This window comes from Thermochaetoides thermophila (assembly GCF_000221225.1).
Source record: "Thermochaetoides thermophila DSM 1495 unplaced genomic scaffold scf7180000011806, whole genome shotgun sequence".
Classification (NCBI taxonomy): domain Eukaryota; kingdom Fungi; phylum Ascomycota; class Sordariomycetes; order Sordariales; family Chaetomiaceae; genus Thermochaetoides; species Thermochaetoides thermophila.
The window spans coordinates 592,374-616,970 of NW_006383023.1; the positions used below are offsets into that span (position 1 = coordinate 592,374).

The 24,597-nt window shown below is 53.3% G+C and overlaps 7 protein-coding genes across 7 annotated transcripts in view; 2 read left to right on the plus strand and 5 right to left on the minus strand.

Moving 5' to 3' along the window:
• Nucleotides 1-4,811: 4,811 nt before the first annotated feature.
• On the plus strand, nt 4,812-9,563 carry CTHT_0002090 (pumilio domain-containing protein; the record flags this gene model as incomplete). Its single annotated transcript, XM_006690694.1, has 6 exons — nt 4,812-5,015; nt 5,135-5,155; nt 5,368-5,789; nt 6,432-6,627; nt 7,240-8,140; nt 8,206-9,563. The coding sequence occupies 6 exons, from the start codon at nt 4,812-4,814 to the stop codon at nt 9,561-9,563; spliced, it is 3,102 nt and encodes a 1,033-aa protein (XP_006690757.1).
• Nucleotides 9,564-11,895: 2,332 nt separating this feature from the next.
• CTHT_0002100 (60S ribosomal protein eL15) lies at nt 11,896-12,767 on the minus strand (the record flags this gene model as incomplete). Its single annotated transcript, XM_006690695.1, has 3 exons — nt 11,896-12,263; nt 12,327-12,483; nt 12,681-12,767. The coding sequence occupies 3 exons, from the start codon at nt 12,765-12,767 to the stop codon at nt 11,896-11,898; spliced, it is 612 nt and encodes a 203-aa protein (XP_006690758.1).
• A 525-nt stretch (nt 12,768-13,292) lies between these two features.
• Nucleotides 13,293-14,290, minus strand: CTHT_0002110 (uncharacterized protein; the record flags this gene model as incomplete). The annotated part of the gene is made up of 3 exons (XM_006690696.1): nt 13,293-13,821; nt 13,877-14,020; nt 14,082-14,290. 3 exons carry the CDS (start codon nt 14,288-14,290, stop codon nt 13,293-13,295), a joined length of 882 nt encoding a protein of 293 aa, XP_006690759.1.
• A 1,023-nt stretch (nt 14,291-15,313) lies between these two features.
• Nucleotides 15,314-15,874, minus strand: CTHT_0002120 (uncharacterized protein; the record flags this gene model as incomplete). The annotated part of the gene is made up of 1 exon (XM_006690697.1): nt 15,314-15,874. One exon carries the CDS (start codon nt 15,872-15,874, stop codon nt 15,314-15,316), a length of 561 nt encoding a protein of 186 aa, XP_006690760.1.
• Nucleotides 15,875-15,937: 63 nt separating this feature from the next.
• Nucleotides 15,938-19,312, minus strand: CTHT_0002130 (putative ras guanyl-nucleotide exchange factor; the record flags this gene model as incomplete). Its single annotated transcript, XM_006690698.1, has 4 exons — nt 15,938-16,030; nt 16,093-17,852; nt 17,918-18,121; nt 18,175-19,312. The coding sequence occupies 4 exons, from the start codon at nt 19,310-19,312 to the stop codon at nt 15,938-15,940; spliced, it is 3,195 nt and encodes a 1,064-aa protein (XP_006690761.1).
• Nucleotides 19,313-22,269: 2,957 nt separating this feature from the next.
• Nucleotides 22,270-23,577, plus strand: CTHT_0002140 (uncharacterized protein; the record flags this gene model as incomplete). The annotated part of the gene is made up of 1 exon (XM_006690699.1): nt 22,270-23,577. One exon carries the CDS (start codon nt 22,270-22,272, stop codon nt 23,575-23,577), a length of 1,308 nt encoding a protein of 435 aa, XP_006690762.1.
• Nucleotides 23,578-24,108: 531 nt separating this feature from the next.
• CTHT_0002150 (uncharacterized protein) overlaps nt 24,109-24,597 on the minus strand; it is a gene marked incomplete at both ends in the record, with an annotated part of 942 nt that continues 453 nt past the window's right edge. Inside the window, one exon of the mRNA XM_006690700.1 lies at nt 24,109-24,577. Coding sequence (XP_006690763.1) covers nt 24,109-24,577 — 469 coding nt within the window. The remainder of the gene's footprint in view (nt 24,578-24,597) is intronic.

Genomic DNA, 24,597 nt, shown 5'->3' on the forward strand with positions numbered 1-24,597 from the left:
CCCGCGCCCACTCTGTCTTATCGATAAGATCTGGAGCAGGTGGGGGACGACTGCACCTAAAACCAATAAGCCAGCAGGTGAAACCCAGGGCATCTTTCTCTCATCCTGAAGATACTATCACAAAACTTGTTTATCTTTGTAGAATTTGTGTTAGAAATAGATTTATCCATCTTTCCATGATATAAGATGCATCATGAGAGTATAAACAACAAAGGCTGTCTAATGACAAGACTCTCGAATGCTGAAGTTGACTTGCAGCAAGTTGCTCTGGTTCCTGGCTCCACCCACAGCCTCCTGTTGGCAGGTGCCTCGGACGAACCAAAGTTCAAGCGTTCAAACTGTGAGCCTGAAACGAGCTCCAATGCAGCAGCATTCTGCCCTGCTCATAGCATCCAGAAATCGGCTTCCAACTTGGCAGGACGTTTCTCTTAGCCACCCATGGTATTGCCACAGAAAGTCAGGTCACTAGGTAGATTTCATCTTGTTATATCTGGTAGAAGCCATCGTGACACACAGCACCGGGCGACCAGGGCATTGCATCCGCGGTGCATCAGAGCGCTGAGCTGGCATTTGTCACTTGGTTCCAGAGAGCACGGGTCTTGAATGGTGGGCTGTATTGCTTGCTCAAGGCCAGTGAGATTATGAGTTACGGATGTTATCTCTGCTGAAGGCAAAGAAAATGCCCCGCCTCTCGAGCATTCTCAACTTGATCCCTCCCGTGTAGTGGTTAACCTCCTCCCTCCAGTGAATCTGTGTGCATGATTCATACTAGGTATGTATGTCGACGTCTTGTGCTATTAACCAATTCAGAATGCGGACAATCATGTGGTACAATACCAGTCATTGACATTGGGGGCTTATCACTGTTTTTAAACATCTGGCCATCTGGCTGTGAGATCAAGTGTTCCTCTCCTGAAAGAGATTCCTCCGGGTCTTTATTCAACAAACACATAGGTAAGCCCAGGCCGAGGGACGATTCTTTTAAACCTAACGTCATCTCGGCTTTTGAAACTCGACTCACCGACTTTTACCTTGCCCATTTCCTGGAACCTGCAGCTTGCAGGGAGTTGTGGAGTGGAATTAATGCTGCCATCCATCCGAGCTCTTCGTTTGTCCCAGGGTACTGGCTGACAGCTCGCAGCCTCTACTCACCAAGGTGATTGCATGTGCGACAGCTATGACATCTGAACCGCCACATTTTGCCGCATAGCCCACTCGAGAGTATCTACTGTCGGTTTTAGCTGATGTACACTATAAGCATCTCATCGGCTAGCTGCGGAAGGCTGATTTCGAGATATGGTTCTTCTTGCGTTGGACGAATCATGGTTTGAACCACGCATCCATTGTCATACAGAGAGATCAGCGCGGATCCTGCGCGGGCGGGTGTGATTCACTCCGCACACTTAAGCCTTCGCCGAAGCCAAGACATAGTCAGAGGCTCAAAAGGCAGAACTTGTGGGGTTTCAGTTGCACTTGGTGCTTCTGTCTTTGTTTTCCTCAAGTGACTTTACAGTTAAGCGCAGCAACCTGTCTGCCAAGCATTGGGATCTCCCAGCTTGCCCACGTGAGGATCAACCTAACTCAGAAATATCCCATGGTCATCGTAGCTCAAGAGCAAGGGGCTGAGCAACAACGCCCAACCAAGGCTGGGTGGTTGGAGTCCCTTTTGGAGAAGAAGAGGGGGCTCGAGTTCCTCTAGCGGCGGGATGAATGTCCCTCTCTTGCGCATGTGCGGGCAGGAACATGTGCGGGCAAGGATGCCACTCTGGCCAGCTCCACATCCATGACCCTGGTCAGCACGCCTTGGGATGAGAGGGGTTGCGGCCCGTTTAACAGCGGGGAAGAAAAATGACGAGCAGAGCAACCAATCTGTCTGTCCCTGGAAGTCCCCTGGACGTGTAGTTTGTGCGAAAGTCTTCTGGAGCCCCGGAAGAAAAATCGTGGAAAAAATCGTAAAAAAATTGAGTCAGATCAAAGATGAGAGTTCCATACAGTTTGAAGAGCGAAGAAACAGACTGAAACGACACCAGTGTTTTTGCAGGGGAACTTTGCCGTTCAGATCCCTTTTGAATACACCCGGATAAAATGCCTAGGCCAGCCCAAGCCCCTCGGGTACCCAGCCAGGCTCGCTAGGTTGTTACTTGGTCACAAGAGGCCTATGTTGGGTTGGGACATAAGTAGTTTGCTGATGGCGGAATTACTAAAGATGCTTGACAGCATGCTTGTTCCTGTGTCTTGGCCTGATCTTCAGAGAAGGTCGCCGCTGGGAGCAGAGCGTCTCCTTGAGCTTTCACTTCGGGCATTTTCGCGATCTCTCTTCCCGGATCCAGCTTCAATCCAGGAATCTCGCGGTTACAAAGGCCAGCCAGGCACAGACAAGGGAACTTGTGGGGACTAGATGGAGGTCTTCCGCCCAATGACTGCAAACAGATAGGTAATTCGGTCCTCAGAAGTCCCGGTGTCGGGCATGCTGTTGTGAGTTTGCTGATGATGTGCAATTCACAAATCTATCTGGGGATCCATAGGTTCCTCTCAGGCTGAGCCTTTCTCCCCACATGGGCAACATTTACAAGAGTCGCCTTTCTGGAAGCAGTACAAGTAGGTAAGTTGTCGACTGTGCCGGTGGTGGAGGATGGCAAGTAGCCAACACACATCCTCCATCTCGCTCCAAACTTCGTAAATCCTACAATGGTTTAGATTATCTTTTGCATGCATTGGAACGCATGGATCCGGAACTGAACCTGGGGAAGAACAGTGATCTCCACAAGATGTGCCTGGCTATACCACCTTGCTTGGAATGTGTCGCAGCCAGGACCAGCTGGCTTAATTGGTCGCGCGCAATATAGTGGGGGAGCAGACTCCGTTCCTGGCTCTTTGTACCCTCACACTGTAACCTCCGTTTTGGCGTCACAGTGGCTGACCGGCAGCCACCTCAGGTTCCAAGCTGCTGGCCGATTGTCCTAGCTGCGCACCTAGGTATCGATGGTCCGTTCGGCACTCGACCCGGGAGAGGTGGACTCGAAAGCTAAGGCAACTTGTATCATGTACGCTATGTGCTTTACAGTCCCGAAGATGCCGCTGGGCTGCTCCAGGGAGAACACTTGGAGAGCTCGGAGTCGATGCCAGCGCAGACTAAAGCAAACATGGACCCGCGAACACATGCTGTGCTGGAGATTGGGGGGGTCGTGAGGTTCTCGTGCCGAATCGTCACCACCTCCCACAGCGTCTAGGAACGCTAACGTCCAATGCACCCAAGTATCCATGCAGGACAGGGACAAGCTGTTCGGACCGGATCTGGGCATCTCTGGGCAACGCGGCTAGCCCGTTTTTTGTCAAACTGTACACCATTGGCAGAGCGCCACTGTGAAACGACCGTATACTTGGCTTGTTGGAGACGCTGGGGTTAGTGACACAACAACACAGCATGGAAACAAGTGAGCCCAAGACCCAAGGTTGACACTTGACAGGCTCAAGCACCTGCCAGGGAACCTGTTCTTGTAATCAAACATCCATCTGCCGGCTATGTGTCTGGCTGCCGCGCCATTTGCCAGCCAGCAGACCCAACTGCCCAACAACTGTTTTAATGTGCCTGTGCACTGTGTATGTTTGTATGTGTTTTATGTTCTGAGAGCCCTCCTCGAAGTCCTTGCAGCGTCCCTTTGTCGAAAAGCCGCTGGCCTCACGAAAGATTCCAAGCGAGTCCGAGGTCTCTGTCCGCGTAGGTATCAGGCTGGGACATTTTTGAAGAGCCGGAGAAGTGACCTGATGGATGCGTGGGGACACAGTTCGACTCTTCGACAACGCCTAAATAACTGAGAGGTGGGATGGACAAGCCCAGCTTTTTAGCGCAGAGATTCGAGAGCTCTCTCTTACTACGCCCAAACTCCCCAAACTCTCCGTACTCGCCCTTTCAAGCAACCGGCACGGCACGTCAAGTTGCAAGCGTGCATGGAGCAGCAGCAGGGGAGGGGCAGCCGACGGTGACCCCACAGCAGCCCAATCGCCGTGGCGGGGATGGGGCTGTTTTAGCATACGCCAAAGCTTGGACCCTGCGCAGCCAACCCTTTTCCAGTGCTTGTCCCCCCAGGGCCCAGCGGCCCAGCTTCTCTTTCTCCGCTGCCAGGGGTCCTCCACTTGCTGCTGGGTTGTCCTTAACCCGAACCGTGACCCAAGTCGGCCGTTCTTCATTGTGTCTACTTCTCTTCCTCCCTGTTGCTTCCACGCTTCCCCTTCTGTACAACAGCCGTTCGCTTTCGTTGCTGTTGCTCCTGGTCTCCAGGGCGCAGCGTGTGCCATCAAATTTTTCTGTCCAGGTCAGTCAAACTCGACTTCCGATGCCCCTCCGCGCTGCAGGCTCGCCAGCAACCAAATCTCTAGGCCGGAGGGAGGGGGCGCTCCGGGCGTGGGACGGTCGAACAGGTCATCGCCTGACTGCGAGCCGGGGAGAGATGGATGTTGAAGACAAGCGAAATCGCGCACACAAAGAGCAACGCCTTTGGGCACGGGGGGCCATGGGCAGACGGGCAAGGCAGATGACATCGCCTCGAAGCCCTCTCTGACTATCGTCGACTGCCGTTACGCCGTCCGCGCCTTGGCTGACTTGCTGCTCACCCAGCCGGCCACCTTGAGCACCTGAGCGGAAAAGCTGCGCGCGTTTCCATTCTCATGCTTAGAGCTGTCTCTTTTCAACGCCCGATTGCTGACAATACACGGTCTGCAGACTTATAAATTAGCGCTATCCTCGTCCAATCGCGTGCCGCCCGTGTATCGAATATTCTCACAGCAAGTGTGTGTATCAAAGGGCGAGCGTGATGGACAGCTTCTTCTCGACCCAGCCGAGTTCCAGACCGGACTCATCCGTCAGTGCGGCCTTCGCGTCGCCTCCTCGCCCAACCACAAACCTTATTCTGCCGCGCCGGTTCACAGGCGAACCCACGACCACCAGAGTACCGATACTTTCAACTCTTGCAAACATCACGCGCCCTACCGATGCGCCAGACTTCGCTGCTGCAGGTGTACGTTCTCATTCATGGTCTACCCTGGTAGGAGTAGCGGGATACTGGCTAGACTGTGCCTTTTGTGTTTTTTAAGGGTATCGTGTGTTCAACAACTGAGCTGACATTCACGGTGACAGGCTTTGCATAAGGTCCAATTGGTACGTATCCTTGCCGGTATCTTGGTTGCTGGTTCTACCTCGAGATGGGGTTTTGGAGGAAGCGCTAAAGAAGAGAGTCTCTTGTCTCGCAATCCCGACGGGACAGGAAACTCAGCGCTCGCGTTAAAAATATTTGCTTGTGGGACAGAATGGTTAGCTAACTTGATGGCCTTTTGATGGCCGCCGAGTTACAGCTAGAGAAAAAGCGACAGGACTATGAGAGGCTTAAAGAGCATAGACGGCGCTTCGAGGCCGAAATCTCGAAGCTCGATGCCCAACAGCGGCAGGAGGAGAGGGAGCTTCAGCAGTTGGCAGAGGATTTGAACGCCAGATTCGGTGGCCATCAGTCCGAGCCGACAACTCCCCCAGAGTATCGTGATTCCTCCGGTTTCCCGTCGATTTTCTCGCGCCCGAACCGTTACTCGACCTCGAGCTTGACTTCCCCGCAGAGCCTGTTTAGCCGCCCTGTTCGGTCTGTGTTGACCTCGCCTCTTTCGGGAACTTTGCCCTCGCGGTTTGCTTTCGATGACACCCTCCCGTCGCATTCCCTACTCAGTTCACGGAGGAATAGCAATGATGATGAGAAGGAGGCGGCAGTCCGTCAGGATCCCACGAGCCATCGGTCAACTAACACGTAAGTATATAGCCCTTCCAGTCTTGCATTCGTTTGCCATCTAGGTAGAGGAATGTTCCTTCTGGAAACAAAACATGATGTTCAAGCGAACAAGCACTCCGAATTGAAGTGCCAATCCCTCAGCGTCATCTAACCAAGTCCATCCCCTACATGCTACACCACAGTCCCTCAATGTTTGCGAAGCACACTCCTTTCGTGCTTCCCTACCTTCTCCATCTCAAGGCCTATCATTCAGTCTTCTTTGTTTAATAGAAAACTGTGTCTGGGCCTCAGTTCACAGTGGGCGCTCGGACCGCTGCCTTTGTCGGTGCGCATCTGAATATCTGGCTATTCATCATCTTCCCCTATTCACAACCAGGAAAACAATAGCTGAAAGATTGCACCGTCGATTCGAACCTTCCTCCGCGTTAGCCATTCTTCCAACGCCAGAGGGCTTCCACATGCCTACATATTCCCCCAAATTTTTGCCCCCAATCCAGTTTTTTTCAACTTAACCAGAAACCACACTCTGCTTTCTGTCTGGCACTCTTCATTTCTATTCCACCCAACATCTCCAACAACATAAGCCAATACTGGCAGCGACTTCTCTATCCTTCACCAAAAACTTCACGGGGTTTCAGGTCACTAACCTGAACTTGCTAGACTCAACCGGTATTCTATGCCAGTGACGAGGTCTCGGACGTACTTCGACATCGGACTCGAGGACAGCAACAACACAACCGGCTTCCTGTTCGGCGACGAAGACTCGAACACTGAGACCAAGACCACTCCTACAGCGCCTGTCGGCAGCAGCGACGTCTTCTCATTCTTATCACGGCCTACCGGATTTGCAAGCATGGTAAGTGCACTTGCTTCTGCTTTTCTTTATCATTCTGGTGTTTGTGCGCAGAGAAAGTCGACCTGCGGCATGTCTGGGGATCACCCAGCGTTCAGTCTGATCTCTCTCGGCTCTCTGGCATTTCCCCTGTAGAATCGGCTGTTCTCAAGGGCCTCGCCACTCCTCTGCCTTAAGCTGGGAGCTCGCACCAATTTTTTTGGCCTGGCCGAAAATTTGGGGAAGGCACGCCCCACGCTCGCGCTCTTCCCAGCACCGACCGAGTTTGGGATTTTCATTCGGGACCCCTCGCTCACTCACTCTTCTTTCTCCGATTCCACAAAAAAACTTCCCATCTTCGTGGCCGCATCTCTCATTTTCGCGACGACTAGTTTTTTTTCTTTCAACTTGCCCACGGCCTGTTTTGCAGAGAATTGCTTCGCTTCTGTAACATTAGTTTTTTTTTTCCTTTGTTTTGCTGCCGAGGCAATTTTCATGTAAAACTGGTCATCACTCCTCACTTTTACTTTTCACATTCATCAATCTGCACCTTTCACCTGCGCAGCATTGCCTGCGTTTCACTGCATTTCACTCGGTACCGTCCGCTGTTCACACGTTAACTCATTTCTCATCAAGGCATCCACCACTTCTTCTGCTGCGCCGGACTTCGGCCTGTCCCAAACCTCAGCTACTGATTTTTCGAGCAACGGTTGGAGCAGTATTAACAAGCATCGCCAGAGTATGTCTACCATTGGCCAGACTCAACTTAACGGTGCAGCCTCTGTCGGCTCTCCCTCGGAGACCAGCACCATCGGCAGCGCTCGCCCTGCCAATATGCGCCACTCGGTCGATGGCAGCAAGTTCTTCCCCGAGTCTTCGGCTCCCTCGGCCGAAACCCCGGCCCCGGCTTCGACCATTGTTTCTCCGCCCAGCGTCCAGGCGATGGCTTCCCCTCCCAAGCTTCACCAGTCTTACTCGGCCAGCGATGTCCCGGCTGTGAAGCCTAATGGCTCGACTACTGTGTCCCCGACTGGTGCCAACAACCATGCGCAGCAGCATCTCCAGAACCACAACGCTGCCCTCGGTCGCATTCCTGCTAGCGCTGTTCCAGCCCGCCACAGCCGGGAGCTCTCTGCTGATGTTTCGCCGCCGTCGCCCAATGCCCGGGAGACTACCACTTATCCGTCCATTACCTCTACTCTGCAGGCTAGCGCTCCTCCTTTCGGGCCTGTCTCTACTCAGCCTCAGCAGCCCCCTGCTACCGCGGCCCCGACTATGCCGGTTCCCGCCCCTATGCCTTACCCCTTCTACCCGGCTGCTCCTCCCTATCAGCCCATTAACGCCCCGCCTGCTGGTTACCAGGCGTTACCCATGCTGATGCAGAACATGTCCATATCCAACGGCAATCCTCCTCCCATGTATCCTCAGCAGAACTTCACCGGCTATGGTCCTTTGTACAACCCTGCCCCTGCGCCTCGTCAATCTCATGATAGCCAGGCTCGTGTCATCCAGAGCCGTCGTCAGATGGACAGTGAGGGTAAGTTGTTTTTTTTTCTTAATGCTTAAAGTTATTTGGAGCTTAGTCGCTAATGGGTGTCATAGCCATGGCTCGTTATAACAACCTTTCTCTCGAGCAGTGCGCTGGTAACATTTACTCCTTGTGCAAGGATCAGCATGGCTGCCGCTACCTTCAAAAGCAGCTGGAGAACCGCATTCCGGCTCAGATCCACATGATTTGGCTCGAGGTTAACCAGCACATTGTAGAGTTGATGATGGATCCCTTCGGTAACTACCTGTGCCAGAAGCTCGTCGAGTTCTGCAGTGATGAGGAGCGCACCGTTCTCATTCAGAACGCCGCCCCTGAGATGGTTCGCATTGCCCTGAATCAGCATGGTACTCGAGCCCTCCAGAAGATGATCGAGCATGTGACCACGCCGGCTCAGGTGAACCTCATCGTTGAGGCCCTTCGTCATCAGGTCGTCGAGCTTATTCAGGACCTCAACGGCAACCACGTCATTCAAAAGTGTCTGAACAAGCTGAGCGCTACCGATGCGTCCTTCATCTTCGATGCTGTCGGCAAGAACTGCGTCGAAGTTGGCACTCACCGCCACGGCTGCTGCGTCCTGCAGCGCTGTATCGATCACGCCGACGGCGCCCAGAAGGTGTGGCTTATTGAGTGCATCACTGCCCACGCTGTTACCCTCGTTCAGGATCCCTTCGGCAACTATGTCGTCCAGTACATCATCGACCTAAACGAGGAGACCTTTACTGAGCCGCTCGTCAACCAGTTCAAGGGTCGCATCATCTCGCTTTCCAAGCACAAGTTCAGCTCCAACGTGGTTGAGAAGTGTCTGCGTTGCGCTTCCGACGCTGCTCGCGACATGATCGTCAACGAGCTTTTGACTCCTGGTGAGATGGAGCGCCTGCTTCGCGACTCTTTTGCCAACTACGTCATTCAGACCGCCCTCGATTATGCGACTGCCAACATGAAGCCCCGCCTTGTCGAAGCCATCCGCCCCAGTCTGCCGTCTATTCGTGCGACTCCCTATGGTCGTCGCATCCAGGCGAAGATTCAGGCTTATGATGCTCGTGGCACTACCACCAACAACGGCCAGACCCCCACCGATCCTTCGGGCGGCCAGGTCTCGGTCCGTTCATCGCACAACCGCAACATGCAGACCAGCGCCTCCATCCTCAACGCGCCGGCTTATGCCAATGGCAACTCGGCTGCCAACGGTGTCAACGGTACCAACGCCAACAACAGCCGCGCCGGTACTGGCATGTATCCGTCCAGCACTATGATCGCTGTTCCTCCCCCTCGGCCCGCTCAGCCGCAGACTGCGCCTGTTCCTTCCACCCAGGCGGCTCAAGCCCCTCGAGCCCAGCAGCAGGCTCAACCCCCGCAGCAGTTCCTGCCTCTTGCCCCTGCTACTCAGAACGGGGAGGGCCAGTGGGTCTAAGCTTAGGAACATCATGAATTCATCACACTGCGGCGCGATGAAATTCTGGTTGGGCCTTTGACGTGGTCTCCCTTTTCTACCTCTGCTAGATTAGTCACGAAGCATGCTCGCATGCTATGACCGTCATGATGGTTTTTATCCTCTTTTTTCCCCTCTTCTCTGTTTCCATTAGCGACGATTGGGCACGGCATTTCGAGTTTCCTCATGATGCAAGATGGTATCCATGGGCGACAACGGAAGAGAAAAAAACACCTTCGAGCTTAAGCGCTTCCCTAATGTTCTCGGGGAGGTTTGCTTTGTTGTACACTATTCGCTCGATAGGTTATGGTGCAGTCGCGGTACATAGAGCGTTCTGGGACGTAATCCTTCTTAACTCGTTTTTCTTCTCTCGTGTCATTTTCGCCCTCGGTTCTTTTTCCTTCCTCTTCATATTAACTCAGACCTGATCCTTCTACCCCTTTTTTGCTCTCCTCTTACGGCAATCTTCTCATTTGTTCGTCTGTCGTGAACGACGAGTTGACCGCCATTTGATGGGAAGATTTTCTGAGATGGAACTGGTAGGATGATGGCTGGTAGGATGTTAAAGGGAATTTCATGGGTCACTAAGTGGGAGACTTTCGGAATCTGGTGTTTGTTCTCCTTCTCATCTTCACACTACTGGCCGGACAGCCTTAGCAGTTCCCTCACCACAAGTCCATATTCCTATTTTCTGGCATGGACCAATTCTACTTTGCTCTTCTCGGCGATCGGTTCAGATCCATGCCTCCCTCACGTTTGCATGTTTCTGCAAACAATCACTTTGGGAATCTGGATGGCTATCTGGGTGGGATGCATGGGGCAGAATTTGATAGAGTGTTTTAGTTGGTGCAATACCATATGATTACTCACAACCTTTCCCCATCGGCTACTCTAACTTCTGGGCGTTGGAACGGATCGGGTCTTTATCTTCGGAGGGGCATTTGTTTCATTTTTCCTTTTTTTCTCTTCATCTCTTGTGTTTCGTGCCGTCTTGCTACTGATTGCTATGGGCATTTTACCTTACTTTACCCCTTAAACCTTAACTCTAGATGTTTTAGCACGCCGCGAATGGAAATCAGAGAGTTTGGTGCTACGTTACTTTTTTCGAGTTGAGCGTGGGTTGATTTAGGAAATTCGAGGCAATGGTGAATCGATTGGGTCAGTCTGCCGCTACGGAAACTGATGGTGGTAATGAGGGAGGATAGGGGGAAAAGTAGCTAAAGGAACGGCAAACTTGAGGATGATGGGACGGGAGGATATTCAAACTGATGGATGGATTGCTTCATTATTTTACCTCTCTTCTTACGTTCAGCAGCCTTCTTCGGTTTGCCTATATTTGAGGAGTCGAGTTTTAGTTCTCGCGTCTGCTCTACCGCGGTAATGGACAGACACGAATAAAGAACTGTTCTCAGCATGCTCAACTGACCTCTCTGTGTGACGATATGACACATTTGTTCTAAAAGGATGGCTTAAGGGCAAGCAACACTAATATAACATATATACATATACCGAGAGGGCTAGGTATGGAGGAAACAATCAGTTATTGTCTGACATGTTGACCTGAGCCACACGTGCCTGTTGATCAGGGGATGGCAGTTATCGTAAGCGGGCAAGATGATGCTAGCACTAGAATATTCCAAATAATCAATTACATCTACTTCCAGCCATTGTCCTCCATTCTGCGTTGTTCATACTCTATTTTGACCTAAAAGGACAAACTGTAAGGCCTGTCTGGTGATTTTCGTCGGAGATATTGGAAGGCAATAGAGCTGCGGAACTAGAATCCGTTCAAAAGACAGTCAAAGGCACAATAAGTGAAGCGAAAGGCTTATCGTTGAAGAATTGGAAGTTTTTTTTCTCATGTCAATCAGGCAAGGGGATCGCTCCGTTAAACCGGAATGGCAAGTCCAAAGGTCACTCGAGTACTGGCCTAAGGAATTCGGCAAATGCGTATCACAAGGCACGAGTACCAAGACATCACGACCGCGAATGACCGAAAAAGCAACCAGTCGTTTGATCCTCAACGCCAACCATAGCCGGGAATCACAATGCAATTCGTCATAAACCCACGAACTTGCGAACATATATGTTACGCGCCTGTCCATTCCTTTTTTTTCTCGGCTGCTAAAATGAATTCCCCATCCCAGTGCTCCCTAATGTCGGCATGGCACAGCTTGACCCCGCCATATAGTCCAGTGACGAGCCAGCCAGTCTCCAAACCAACTCAGCCACACGAAACAGAAGAACCAGCAGAGCCGAAAAATAAACTCCCAAACCCCAGAGCCTGTCAGGACTGACACCCCCTCGCAACGGCTTACCGGTAGCGCCAGAGAGAGAGGGTGTTGTGGCGCTTCCAGGTCTTTCTCCGGCCAGCGCGGGTCTTGTTGAAGCGGTGGCCCTTGTTGAGACCACGCGACTTCTTGCCTGTGGAAGTGAGGCCACGGCACTCGCGGTGCTTGTGGACGGGGTTGCAGATCCAGTTGATGCGGGGGTCGCGGCGGATGGCTTTGTGGTTGGGGTCGACAAGGATGACCTCGTAGTACTTGTAGGTAGAATCCTGGTTGACCCAGTAGGAGTTGAGAACGCGCAGGTTGGAGCAACGGCGGCCAACACGCTCCTCAGCGGTGGCACGGAGCGAGCGCTGGTACTTGAGCTGGTTCACACCCTGGTTGGTGGGCTTGCCTGTTGACGGGAGTTGGTTAATAATGTCCCCCTAAAGAATTCCTCGAGATGGAGAAAACTCACCATAGGTGGCGCCCTTGGGAACAGGCCTCTTGCGGCCACCACGGCGGACACGCACGCGGTAGATGACATAGCCCTGCTTGGCCTTGTAGCCAAGGCGGCGGGCCTTGTCAGGGCGGCTGGGCCTCGAGGCACGGTGGATGACGTTCAGCTGACGGTACTATATTGATGCACTCTCAGCAAATGTTCATCGAGTGTATAGCAAGAACGGCGCCGAGTCGGTCGCTCTGCTGAACGGAAAGCGCCAGATGGCCCTGAGAACCCTTCCAGCCTCTCTCCGCCGTGGACCAGCAGAAGGTCGAACCGACTGCTTGCTCTCCGTCCACATTGTGTATGATCGAGGGTGCTTTAACTGACCTCCCAGCAGCGAACGCGAAGAAGGAAGCGAACGACGTCGCTCTGCTTCTTCTTCGAAAGCTCCTCGAGGTACTTAAGGGCACCCATTTTGCCTGTGCAGATCTCGCTAGTCAGTCCCTTGTCGCCAGTAGAAAATTATGGAAGTTGAAAGTTCGAGGCTGCTTCATGCAGAGAACTACGCAAAGCGGCCGCGAGGAGACGTTTCTTACGTACCGACTTCGAATTCCTGTTGTTAGTACCGGTCGAGGAAATCCGCCAAGGTCGAGAGAATCGAGAGACGAAATTTCAGAAACCTTTGGCGGTTGTGGAAAGCGAAAGCCCTAACCGAGGGGATTTACGCTAGTCCTAATTAGGACTAGTGCAGTTGGTCCAAGCTCCACTGTCACGGGACGCCACCAAGGGTCTTGGCGAAATCTTGGCCATCATGACAGGGCCTGGCCCCATGTTCATCTTCCAACATTCAATTCATCTAGTACTGATGCTTGAAGATGCTTCAGTGGTGTTTTCAGGCTCGCCAGGTCTTTCAATAGTATTGTGTTCCGAACAGCAGATACAAGCAAATCAGAAACGCATGCAAAAATGCTGTAGCAAAGCCACCTTCGCAACCTTCGATCAGTCCTTTCTGGGAGCAGGCAACGTCTTGAGCAGTCCAACCAAAGCAACCATCTGCTTCTTTGCCGCCACTCCCCAAGCCTCCTCGCCTTTCAACTCCTCCTTCTTCCATTTATACAATCCTTTCGCTAGATCTTTCACCTCACCAAGATTTCCGCCCAGACTAGCATCATCCCCATCATCTTCATCCTCACTCTCTCCCTGACTCTTCCCATCCTCAGGGGTAATCCATCCTTCCACGATTTTCTCACCATGTATTCGCCCACACTCAAGCAACTTCTTCAAACTCTCCTCGTCCTGCTTCCACATTTCACGTGGAGTTTTGAGCGCGGCACTGTTCTGGTTGAATTCACTGTTTGCCTTTTCGTGGCGCTGGAGCAGATCATGACTTAGGTGCAGTACTTTCTGGGTTTCTTCGTATAGAGGGTTATCCTTGAAGGAAATTGCGACAGGCTCGATCGCAGCTGACAGCCTTCTCATGGCTATGTAAATATTTGTCGGGTCGTCGCCCTGTGCAGATGGGTTATGGCTGGATGAAGCGTGTCAACATAGACATAAGTATTGTAAAGTATCGGATGACTGACAGGACTTGTTTCAATTTGACCAGAGTCTCAAGGAACTGGTCCTGCCTAGTTGCTATCTTTTCTTTAAACTCTTGGATGAACTTTTTGGCTCTCTGGCTCTGCTCCATCAAGTGCTGTTCAATCGTAGCCGGCTTGAAGCTGCCACTATCGGCCGTCAGTTCAAGTAATGTCCAGAAATCAGTATACTACAACGATCCATCCATACTGTTTCAGGCTAGTAAAGTCAAGCAATTCATTCTCTTCGTCACCACCCTTCGTCCTTTGTGAAGCAGCAGCCCGACGTGGCTTCTTGGGCTGTGTCTGAGAAGTCAAATCATCGTCATCAACGTCACCATCAGTTGGTGGCGTCCCCTTTCCTGGACGTGTAGTGCGGCCCCTTGAAACAGCAGGGCGGTTGGGGGAAGCCGTAGTCATAGATCTTCTCTTTGGCGGCATGATACTACAAAAGAATCCATACAACGCTTAAAATAGAGTACTGTTGCTGGTAGATTCAGCTCAAATGATGGACAGCAGCGACCACACCAAGTCAAAAATGATTCGAGTGTGTGCATTAATTGTTGACGAGGACTATACTCAGATGATTTCAGGAACACCTGATATGGGCTTGGATCAGCAGCATTTCAAGTTTCGCCCATGGCATGGACTTTGGTCGCTCTTACCCTCCGCAACGCCCCCGTGGATCACCAGAGTCAAAAAAAGGTTGTCTGCCTAGTCCTATCTAAGATAGGAAGGGACAACTCATGCCTTGGTTCGACAGGCTATCAAGGCTCAAGAAAATGATAAGTTCTCATTGATGAGCTGGCCGCAGGAAAATTTAGGTGCGAGCACGTCTTCTCATGACAGCTTCAGGAACTTGTGGCAGGAGAAAATGAAGAAAATGAAGAGCAAAAATCGTATTCAGATCAAGATGACCATTTCTACTCGTACACACATTCATTAGGGGCCTTAACCTAGCCCAATATTGCAGCATCGAGCTCAAGCTCAAGATCATCATCAGCAAAGACAGACATCAAACTCACAATTACATCCACCATCACCAAGACAAGACAAAAAGCAGGCAAAATCCAGCAAATCATCCACACGCACACCAACACCAAAAACGCTCCAGCCGACCAAGCACACCACACCACCACCACCACCACCACCACCACCATCATCATCATCATCATCATCTCGAGATAATCAAACAGCAAAACACCCCAATTCTGTCTGTTTCTTGGTCTGATTCATTCGTTCGTTGCCGCGATGAAAGATCTAAATGATTAAGTAGTCGTTCCAGATCCAGCAGCAAAAGAAAGAGAAATAGTGAGAGGGTATCAACCCTTCTTTCATCAACTGTTATCCATCATTTATGTTCCTTTTTTGTAACTGGAAATAGTGCTTGAGGAGCATGCAGGTTTAAGTCCCATTATCCGATGACCATTCCCAGGAGCTGGATTACTTCAAAATGATCGCCATAGACCCCCTCTTCAAACCAACAAAAAGCGACGTCCTGTTTGCCTTCGCCTTTGGGCGCAGTGGCAATGGGGGCGGGATAACATCATCGGGATCCTCGGTGTTGTCGTTGGTGTCTTGGTTGCGCGTTGAGCCGACAACCCGACTATTTGATGCTTCCAACCAAAATTTCGGAATAGCAGGGGCAGGAGAAATCTCGATTTCCGTCCCACCAAGGTCCAGAGGAGGGAGGAATGAAGTCCTAACGGCTGATGCTGTGACCAATGGCACCATGGGCTTGAGGGCAGGCGGCTCGGTGGTGGACAAAAACGCGGCCAGGGATAGAAGCGACTCGGAAGATGGCTGCTTTTGCGGCGCATTATTCGCAGGATCGGAGACCGAGAGTTTTTTGCCAATTGTAAACGCCATAAAGAGTTCCAAGGGCTTCAATACCGGGATTCTCCTGTGATCCGCAGTCTGATTCTTGCTGGCGTTCGAGGTGCTGGCTACTGCCGAAGCCTTTCCTTTGTCCTGCTCCCGTTGCTCCTGTTTTTCGTCTGGCATCTCCTCAACCAAAACCGCATCGGCATGACTCTCAGACGACCGTCTCCGGGGTGACTTCCGGACCTACTTGGTCAACCACGGGAACTTCTTCTTGCTCGACTCAGCCGAGGCGGCTGCGCCTGCAGGCTCGACCTGCACGCTGCGCTGGTAGATTTCCTGCGTTCAAGGTCAGTCAACTGCCAAAATGGACCCCATGTAAACAAAAGCCGAGAACTCACCTCCTCATCTGTGGAAATCTTCACATCGAGAATCAACTCCCTGCTCACCTCATGGCGATGCAGCGTCGTATACGGCTGACCCTGGCTCTTCATAATCGGCAGAATCACCTCCCCCAAGACCTCAAACTTCTTCCAATTAATCCTATCCCCATCCGGCCCAACAAACGTCTTACTCCCCTCCATAGCCGACACAAGGTCGCGGCGATGCAGCGGGATAAACGGAATCCTCGGCAGCGGCGAATTCTCCCAAGCCAAGCGATACGCAAAATGGCTTTTCTGCGTCCCCATCAGCAGCACCAACCCCGCAAAGCGCTTCTGCACGTCCGGCGCCACCAGTGCGCGCGTCTGCGCCAGGCGATGGATCGCCGTGCCGTTGATACCCGCCAGCACGGCCGCCAGGCCATTGTAGTTGTTCAGCTGGCGCAGGCGCGCTGCAATACCCATGAACTTCTCAAGACATGGGGCGCGGTGCTTAGCCTTGTCGCGGATGAGAATCATGTTGGCGACCCACTGGGCGATGTGGTTGAAGTGGTTGACCATGCGGTTGACGTTTTTGAGGCTACGGCACTTTTCCTTCTGATCATGTGAGAGGCTGACGTGGCGGACTAGGTCGCGGATGCGGATGGAGCCGAACATGATCCAGTCGATGCGCGTAATTTCTTCGGCCATGTCGTCGGGGTCGATTTCCATGAAGGTGTGGTAGCGGAACTTGTTGAGCGGGTACAGCCCGGTGGGGACTAACGTGGCTGCCTCACGCTCGTAATCTTCGACCGTGTGGAATGTGAAAATAGCCTTCGGCCGGGAGGCATGCGGGAGCTCGTGGCGAGCCAAATCTGAACTCTGTGAAGGACGCCGCTGGCCACTAGCTGAGGTGCTATGATGGTCATCCAGCTGCAGCGAGTTCATGGACTCGGCGATGCCGCTCCGGCGTTTCTCTGCCACGTCTTTGGAGTCAGCAGGCTCCTCGACTGGATCAGAGTTTTCCCACCAAGTGTCATCGTCCTCGATAACCTTGTGTTCCAGGTTCCTCTTCATCTGCTGTGCGGCAGCGACGAAAACGGGCTCTGCCATCAGCTGGTTGACGAACTCTGCCAGGCTATTCTTGGATACCGGTCGCGCAAAGTCGCCGGGGTATAGTGACAACCACTTGGCCACAACCTCGACAATGCGCAACTGTGCCTCGGACTTTGCCAGCATCTGCATAGACTGATCGGCAGCCACCTGATCGAAGCGAGCCCGAATGGCAGTCAGGAGTTTCGAGGGCGCGGCGAACGTTCGGTACAGGCAAAGGAAGACATCGACAAAATTGTGGTCTGTTCTCGTCATCTTCGGTGCCACGAGTCGGTCGACCAGCTCGTCAAAGGTCACGCCCGGAAGCTTGGCTGCTTTATCGTCGTGACGGTGGTCATGGTCATCTCCGTACCGATAGCCTTCGGCATCCGACTCGTCCACATCGAGGAAGGACGAGTCGTTGCCGCCATCAAGTCGGACACCCGGCGTGCGCAACATCCCTTGTACTGTTTGCTGTCCGTCTTCAGGAATGGATGCGCTGCTGGAGCCTTGGTTCTCGGAACGAGGTGATCTAGAAGACTGGCCACGATATTGGCCACCTTCGTTGCCACGCACGAGGGAAAAGTCGGAACTGGCTCTGCTGTGTTTGCTGTGCTGGCTCATTGGTCGGCCATTGGAAAGGTCAGAGGGGGTATCGAGGTTTGCAGTCGAAGCAGCGCGCCGTCTCTGTCCTACACCTTCGGCTTTGTCTGAATTTCGAGGCGTTGGCGTCAGCGAAAGTTCAGATGAAACTGACAAATGCTGGTCAACTTACCCTTCCGGGCAGTCAACGCGGCTCTCATCATGGCCTGCAAACATTCCCTAATGCTTTGCGGCGCATTGGCTGATGTCCTGAAGTGGCCAGCACAAGTGGGAGAGGAAGCGGCCACGCCTGCTAGGTCACGGTGACGGAAATCGTCGGGGGCATCCGATTTAGTGGCAACGAGGACGGTAGGCAGAGACGAGTTTGCCAACGCAGCTGGAACTTGTTAGTAGAGAACAAGTGTCAGGCAATAAGGGGACGTTGCTCACCCATTACGGTGGGGAGCTCGCGCATGGTTTCCTCATTCAGGCCGTCGTATAAAAGGAGGGCGCCGTCCATGCGGGGCACCATGTGGCCGCCGATCTGCTTGGGCCAGAGCACTGGCTGGTTGGGGTCGAGCTTGGGAATGCCCTCGAGGTCGAGCTCGACGAGCGTAACATGGTAAAGAGCGCCATCGAGTTCATGCTTCAGAGTGGTGATGTTTGAAGAGGAGGGGCGCGGGGCGCGACGTAGGTGCTGAATGAACGTGGACTTGCCCACGCCCTCGGAGCCGATGACGGCAATGTTCAGGGGCTCCATGGTATGTCTTGCGCACTCAAACTGGGCCAATTGGTCAGTCTGCCTGGTCTCGAGGCGAAGCAAAGGGCGTCGTACCCATGGAGTCGGGTTGGGGTCTGTTAAAGAGTCTTTCCGGGGAGGGATCCAGGAAGGTCTATCGTCATTGCGATGGCCAGAACCTAATGTTGTGGTCGTAGGAGTCGTCGCGGTCGTCGCGTTTGTGGAAGTCGTGACGCTCGTGGCAGTCGTCAAGGTCGTGGGAGAGGTCGCCGCAGATGTAGCAGCTGTGCCTGTCGAAGGGGTAGTAACGCTCTTCGAGGTGAGAGAGAGCGCGCTTGGCGCGTGGGGGTTCGGAGCAGGAGAGGCGTCAATGAGGTTAGCGTATCGGCGGAAGAAGGGGTCGTCGACAATAGAGGCGATCGAGTCTCGGACGCTGTGAGAGGGGGTTGCTGCGTTGGCCCTGAGGCCCGAGGGAGAAGGGTCGCGATGTTTGCTGGTCTTGAGAGGGCCGAGGGTATCGGAATCGGGGGGCTCGGGAGGGTCGTCGACTAGGAAAAAAGTGCCCTCAGTGCCAGGGAGAAAGGTGGTATTGTGGCCGGACGAGTGAATTGAGCTGCTGTTCTTCGCATCCGATGAGTTTGATTGTGTCGATGTCGAGCCTGTCGTGGGCTTTGTGGTGCTTCTGGTGGTTGTCTGAGCATCAGCTGTGATGGCAGGAGCAGCAGCAGCAGTCGAGACTGCAGCATCAGCACCACCCATAGTCCCAACAGCTCCAGGTCGTCCCGGCGGGGTAGACCACGGCACAGACGACTGCGGTAAGGCAGCTCCAGAGCGGTCCTGTACCCACATTCCAAGCTTAGCTGGAGGTCCCAGGTTCAAGCCGAGTCCCTTTTTTTTCGCCTTCTGCCTTGTGAGTGCTTGGATGGCTCCGCGATTGAGGCTACAACACCCTGGTGGCCATGTTCGCCTGAGCACAACACGACAGGACTATCACAAAGTTTTTCCAGCAGGCACGGCGGATGAAGAAGAAAATTGGAACACAACGGACAACAAAAACAATGTTTGATTTCGTTTTCCTTTTTACCGCTCCTCTGAGCCTCCCCCCTGAAAAAAAAGAGCCAGGGCTCAGGGGAAGCCCCCAGCTTTTGTTCCCCAGCTGTCCTCCATCCCCATGTTTCCCTAGTACAAGACCCCAGTGCTGCAGCCGGGCCATCCAGCGCGTCGCCGACAAGTCAGCATCGAGAACGCACAGGCAACAACGCCCCGCCGTTTGCTCACCCAGCCCTCTGTGGCCGGCAAGCAAACGCCACGATCTATGCCAAGAGATTGCCAGAAGCGCGCATCCAGAGACGTGGATGGCCTTCTTTTGGAAACGATTGTAGTTTGTCTATCCTGTGTATAAACATCAGGCGATGATGCGTGTGACGATGAAATGCGCGGTGAACAAAGGCCAAGCTTGGGACGATGAGATGAATTGCGCAGCTTGGTGTTTTCACCCGATGCAGCCAATGTTTGCTGCACAAAGTCACAATGCAGCTGCTGCAGCAGGAACGCTGCCAGACAGCTGTCAAACCCTAACAGCCACCTGGCGATGCCCCACATGGAGCTGCTGTTAACGGTCAGGATCTGTTGCCCAACACTCGGTTTGGCTGGGGTTGCTTAGCTGAGTCAAATAGCGACAGCAGTCGTCGTTAACATCATCATCACCGTCCCCCGGACCCCAATACTGGAAGGTTTTCTTGATGTTATCAAGCACCTAATTTGGACTAACCGCAGCCTCTACGGAGGTATCGCAGTACCGCAAGACCGACAGTCGCATGTGCGAAAGTGCCAGCCGACTGGGTGTTCCCATGCGTCTCAGGAGACAGCTCACAAGACCCTCAGCAGCTTTGACAGGTGAGCCACGACAAACACTCCAAGTGGATAAATATATCGACCAACCCTTTTCACGGCATCTCAAATCTTCTGGTCTACGGCTGCTGCAGACATAGCCATTGCTGAGGATGTCCAAGATCTCTGAGTGGTCCCGATTGTTTCCGTCATCAACCGTTTGAAAGCTTTGATTCGTGACCGAACTTCCTCTGTTAGACACAGCCTCTCAGCGTTATCGGGATCGAACCGGGCGATTGGCACCTCTGACCCCAGGATCTGATTATCAGCCGCCCGAGCGGAGCCCCGCGTGGAATAATCGGAGTTGGGGAACTGGGGAACTGACCCCTCGTTTTCCGCGGCTGTCCGTTTGCTCAGAGCAGGCTCATGACTGATGGCGGCCTTTTCCCATCCTCCTATCTTTTTTTCAGGCCTCATCTCCTGAGCGTCTTTCGATCTTACCATTGCTCCCAACAAGTCACCACCCAAGGTTGCACGCAATCTGAGAGCCAGAGTCGGTAATCCGAGCCCAATTTCCCTCTTGATCACTGCTACACTGCCCGGCGAGATGGTCCCGAAGCAAATGCCCACCTGGAAACTATGGGATCGTGGTCTGCAGATAGTGTTCGCTTCTTGCCGATGGCCCACAGCACCTCTGCAGAGATGCCTGGGAACTCACCTTTCAAGACCACTGGCTGCCGATGTTACGTGCTTGCGGATAAAACTGCCGGCTATCCAAGCAACGTCCAATCTGGGGGATTCGTGGTCACCACAGACCGCCGAGATAGGTGTTCCCCTCTTTTGCTCCTTTTGCCCTCGTACTAGTTCGCGTTTTGGTTCTCGGCTCTCCTCTCTTGGTAGAATTTTGCAACTTGCAGCTCTTCGTCTGAGGCATGCAGCGCTACTGCTCATCTCAACAAAGACTGGACGAAATGCTGCAGATAATTTTGCCTGTCACACATTCTCTTGCCATGCTGCCCCATCACCCAGGCCTGCAGTCAAGTGATTCGGCCGTCCTAGCTCGCACGGCAGATGCATCGAGACCCCTGCTTGCGCCACTTCAACCACGCGTGGCTTTAGCCAACCCCCAACGGACCAGTGGGGCCGTTGCCCGAGATCGCGCCCAACCCTTGCTGGGTTGGGGTCTTTTTGGGGTCTTGGGAGTCTTGGGGCTCGTGTGGCCGGGGTCCGAGGGGGTATCCCATCTGAACGATCATGTGTTTTTTTGGGACTCCAGCTTGTCCAAAGCCATCCTTAGTGCATCCGGAGCAGACTCTCTTTGCAGACTCAACACAGTCATAGATAGTCGTTTCCAAGTCTACCTAGTCATCTCCCTTAACTCCTCATGCCCATCACCTTGCAACCTCGTGCCACTGGGGCCGAGGCAATGATCAATCACTGGCCTATGAGCAGTGAGCAAACCCCACGCCGGCGATCTCAACGGTCGATTGCTCTGCAACCCTGGTTGCATGCACTGCAACGAGGTAGGAATAGACTCTGGATCGAGTGGGTCCGATGATGACCGGCGCCATCTTGACTCCCAGTCTTTGCTCTTGGGTGTGACTTCGGGGGGGAGCGGGTCCATCGTGCCATTCCCCTTACCCAACATATTTGGCCGTCCTGCCCCCCTGGAATGAGCATGTCTTTATCTAGTTTCCTGTCTTGAACATCTGCTTAGCTGTGTGTGTGTCCAAGTGTCGAGTAAATCTCAGATTCTCGATTCCAGGTTGTTCTGGGAACGGCATTCCTATTCACTGAATCACTGCACCGAAGTCGTGCCAGACTACCAATTCCACGAATAATAAGAGCATCACGCGACACTCGAGCAGTCTTTTGCCATCCTGAGCCGAGACCCGACGCCGTATTTTTCTGATTTGCCTTGCTTGAAGCCCAAAGCATCAAGCAGAGTTACAAAACAAACAGCCTCATTAAAGCCAATGCTACTCCAACAACCGCAAGTCTGGGATATGCAGTTCAAAACCAGCTACAACCCCAGGGGGGACAACCTACATAACATCCCCAACGGAGCCTATCGCAACAGCTACCGTCCATCCAAACCTCATCCGAACAAGCACGCTCCGGGGCAAGCTCACTTCGATCCCGACGAGCTTACGCGCCGGCTGTATCTCGTCCTGGCAGAGCGCAAAGCCCTAGCCGAGCGGCGCCGCGCAAGCCGACGGGACGGCACGCACGGTTGGGGAAGCCAGGCCGATACCAGCTCTTCTGGGACGGATCTGATCACCCAGCTGCGCCAGGCGAGACGCAGGTCGAGGATGGCGGCCGAGGAGGAGGACGATGATGAGAGCGACACCCCCGTTGAGCAGCCGCCGCGGCAAGAGACTCCGAAGCGGCACTCAGCCTACGTCCCGCAGCAAGCAGCCAAGCAGTTCGCAAGGACTACGACTATCGACGCCATGCGCGTTGAGGAGAACCAGCACAGCAACAGTACCAGCAACAGCAGCACCATGCGGAAGCTTTCCAAGCGCTCTCTCCAGCAGCCACACCACGCCCCGACGGAATCGTCGCAAACCCAGCATACCCGCATTCCCGAAGACAGCGATGACCGCCCCAACCCCTACACCTTCGAAGAAGAGTACTGTCGCATCCACCAGCCCCCCAACCAGTACCACGACGGTCGTCATCGCCACTACCACCCAACCGACGCACACCTCGCCCGCCGCGCCATGGTCCGTAGCATGAACCTCGACCATATGGGCATGAGCCACAACACAGACGACGACATGGACAACCAACTCCACCGCTACCAATCCCACCCGATCCCCCTTGCCCACCAGCATCAAAACATCCACCCCGAGCGGCGCGTCGACTGGACACAGTCCGACGAGACCGGCGCGGCGCCCCCGCCAGCAGTTAGCTTAAGGCATAATCGCGACCGGGACCATCACAGTCATCACCCGCACCTGCTGCGCAGACCAAAGAGCTCGGCTTCGAAATCGGTTAAGTCGTCCAGCACGGCGTACTCTTCTTCTACGTCGGCGATGGCGTTTTTTACGGCGTTGTTGCCTACGGGGTTGTTTCATCGAGACGGGAAAGAGAAGGAGAGCAGTGGGCGGAGTAGTAGATTGAGTAAGAGAAGTAAGAGTCGGGGAAGTGGAAGTGAGCCGTCCTTGCCGGGGGACCGCAAAAGTCAGGTGTTGGGAGATAATGGGTCGAATGAGGGTGGGGGTGAGGAGCGAGTGTTGAAGCAGAAGAAGAGTTTTTGGGCGAGGTTCAAGAGGAGTTAGAGAGGATATTTAATTTACTTATTGCCGATTGGGCGAAGAGAGGGATGTGTTCATTGGAGTTGAAGGCTATTGTACTTAGCCCGTCTATGTTAGGCATTTGTCGTTTCGGATACCCAATCAATGTGTTTTGTGTCGGTTACCAGTACCATCTGTTGTTTGCGTGACGGTCTGTAAGATCATAATAATGTTGGAAAATCAGTTGGCCTGAGACTCATTCACCACGTGGTCTCACCATCATGCCAGCATCAATGAGTCTCCTCATGGGGTAATCATCGTATTTCGATGGCAAATAGTGTGGGTATCATCCCTTCGAAAACGCCAATCCGATGCCAGAAATAGTAACTCCCTAATGAAAAACGCCATACCTAGTCATGAGAAGAACCCTCCATCAGCAGGAGTCATGCGCCCCAGACAAATCAACCCCCTAAAACGCCGAGTCACGATTCCCAGTTCCTCTCCATGCATGCCTGCCTTGTAAACCTCCCAAACTCCTTGAATGAGAAGTCATGAAATGAATGAACGGATTCGCATCTACTCCAGCCAGCCCGAAGGGGCGTTGCTATCAGCCAGCTTCGAGGCCGCGGCGGGACCAAGCAGACCCTCCTTATCTAGCAGGTAAGTGATCAACTCAAAGAATTCGTCCACCGCATGGCCGATCTCAGGGTGCTTCCTCGCGCGGCGGAGAGCCTCAACCCCATTCTGGATGCCCATCTCCCTGTCCCAGGTGGCGTTGGGATTGTTGGTTTTGAATAGGGTCGGAAAACGCGACTGCAGGGACTGGAGGCCACGCTCGCCGGGTGGCATGGTCGCCATCAGGATGTCCTGGAGGACCTCCTCCAGCCCAGGGTGCTTGGCCACAAAATTGGAGATCTCATCACCATGCTTTTGGGCAATGACCTCCAAGGGCGAGGTATGCTCAGCAGTCTTGACAGAAGCGGTGCCGCAGTCATCATCGGACATCTTCAGGCACTTGTTGCTCTTGGGGGCCGGAGTGGGCGGACTTGGCTCAGGTTCGTTTTT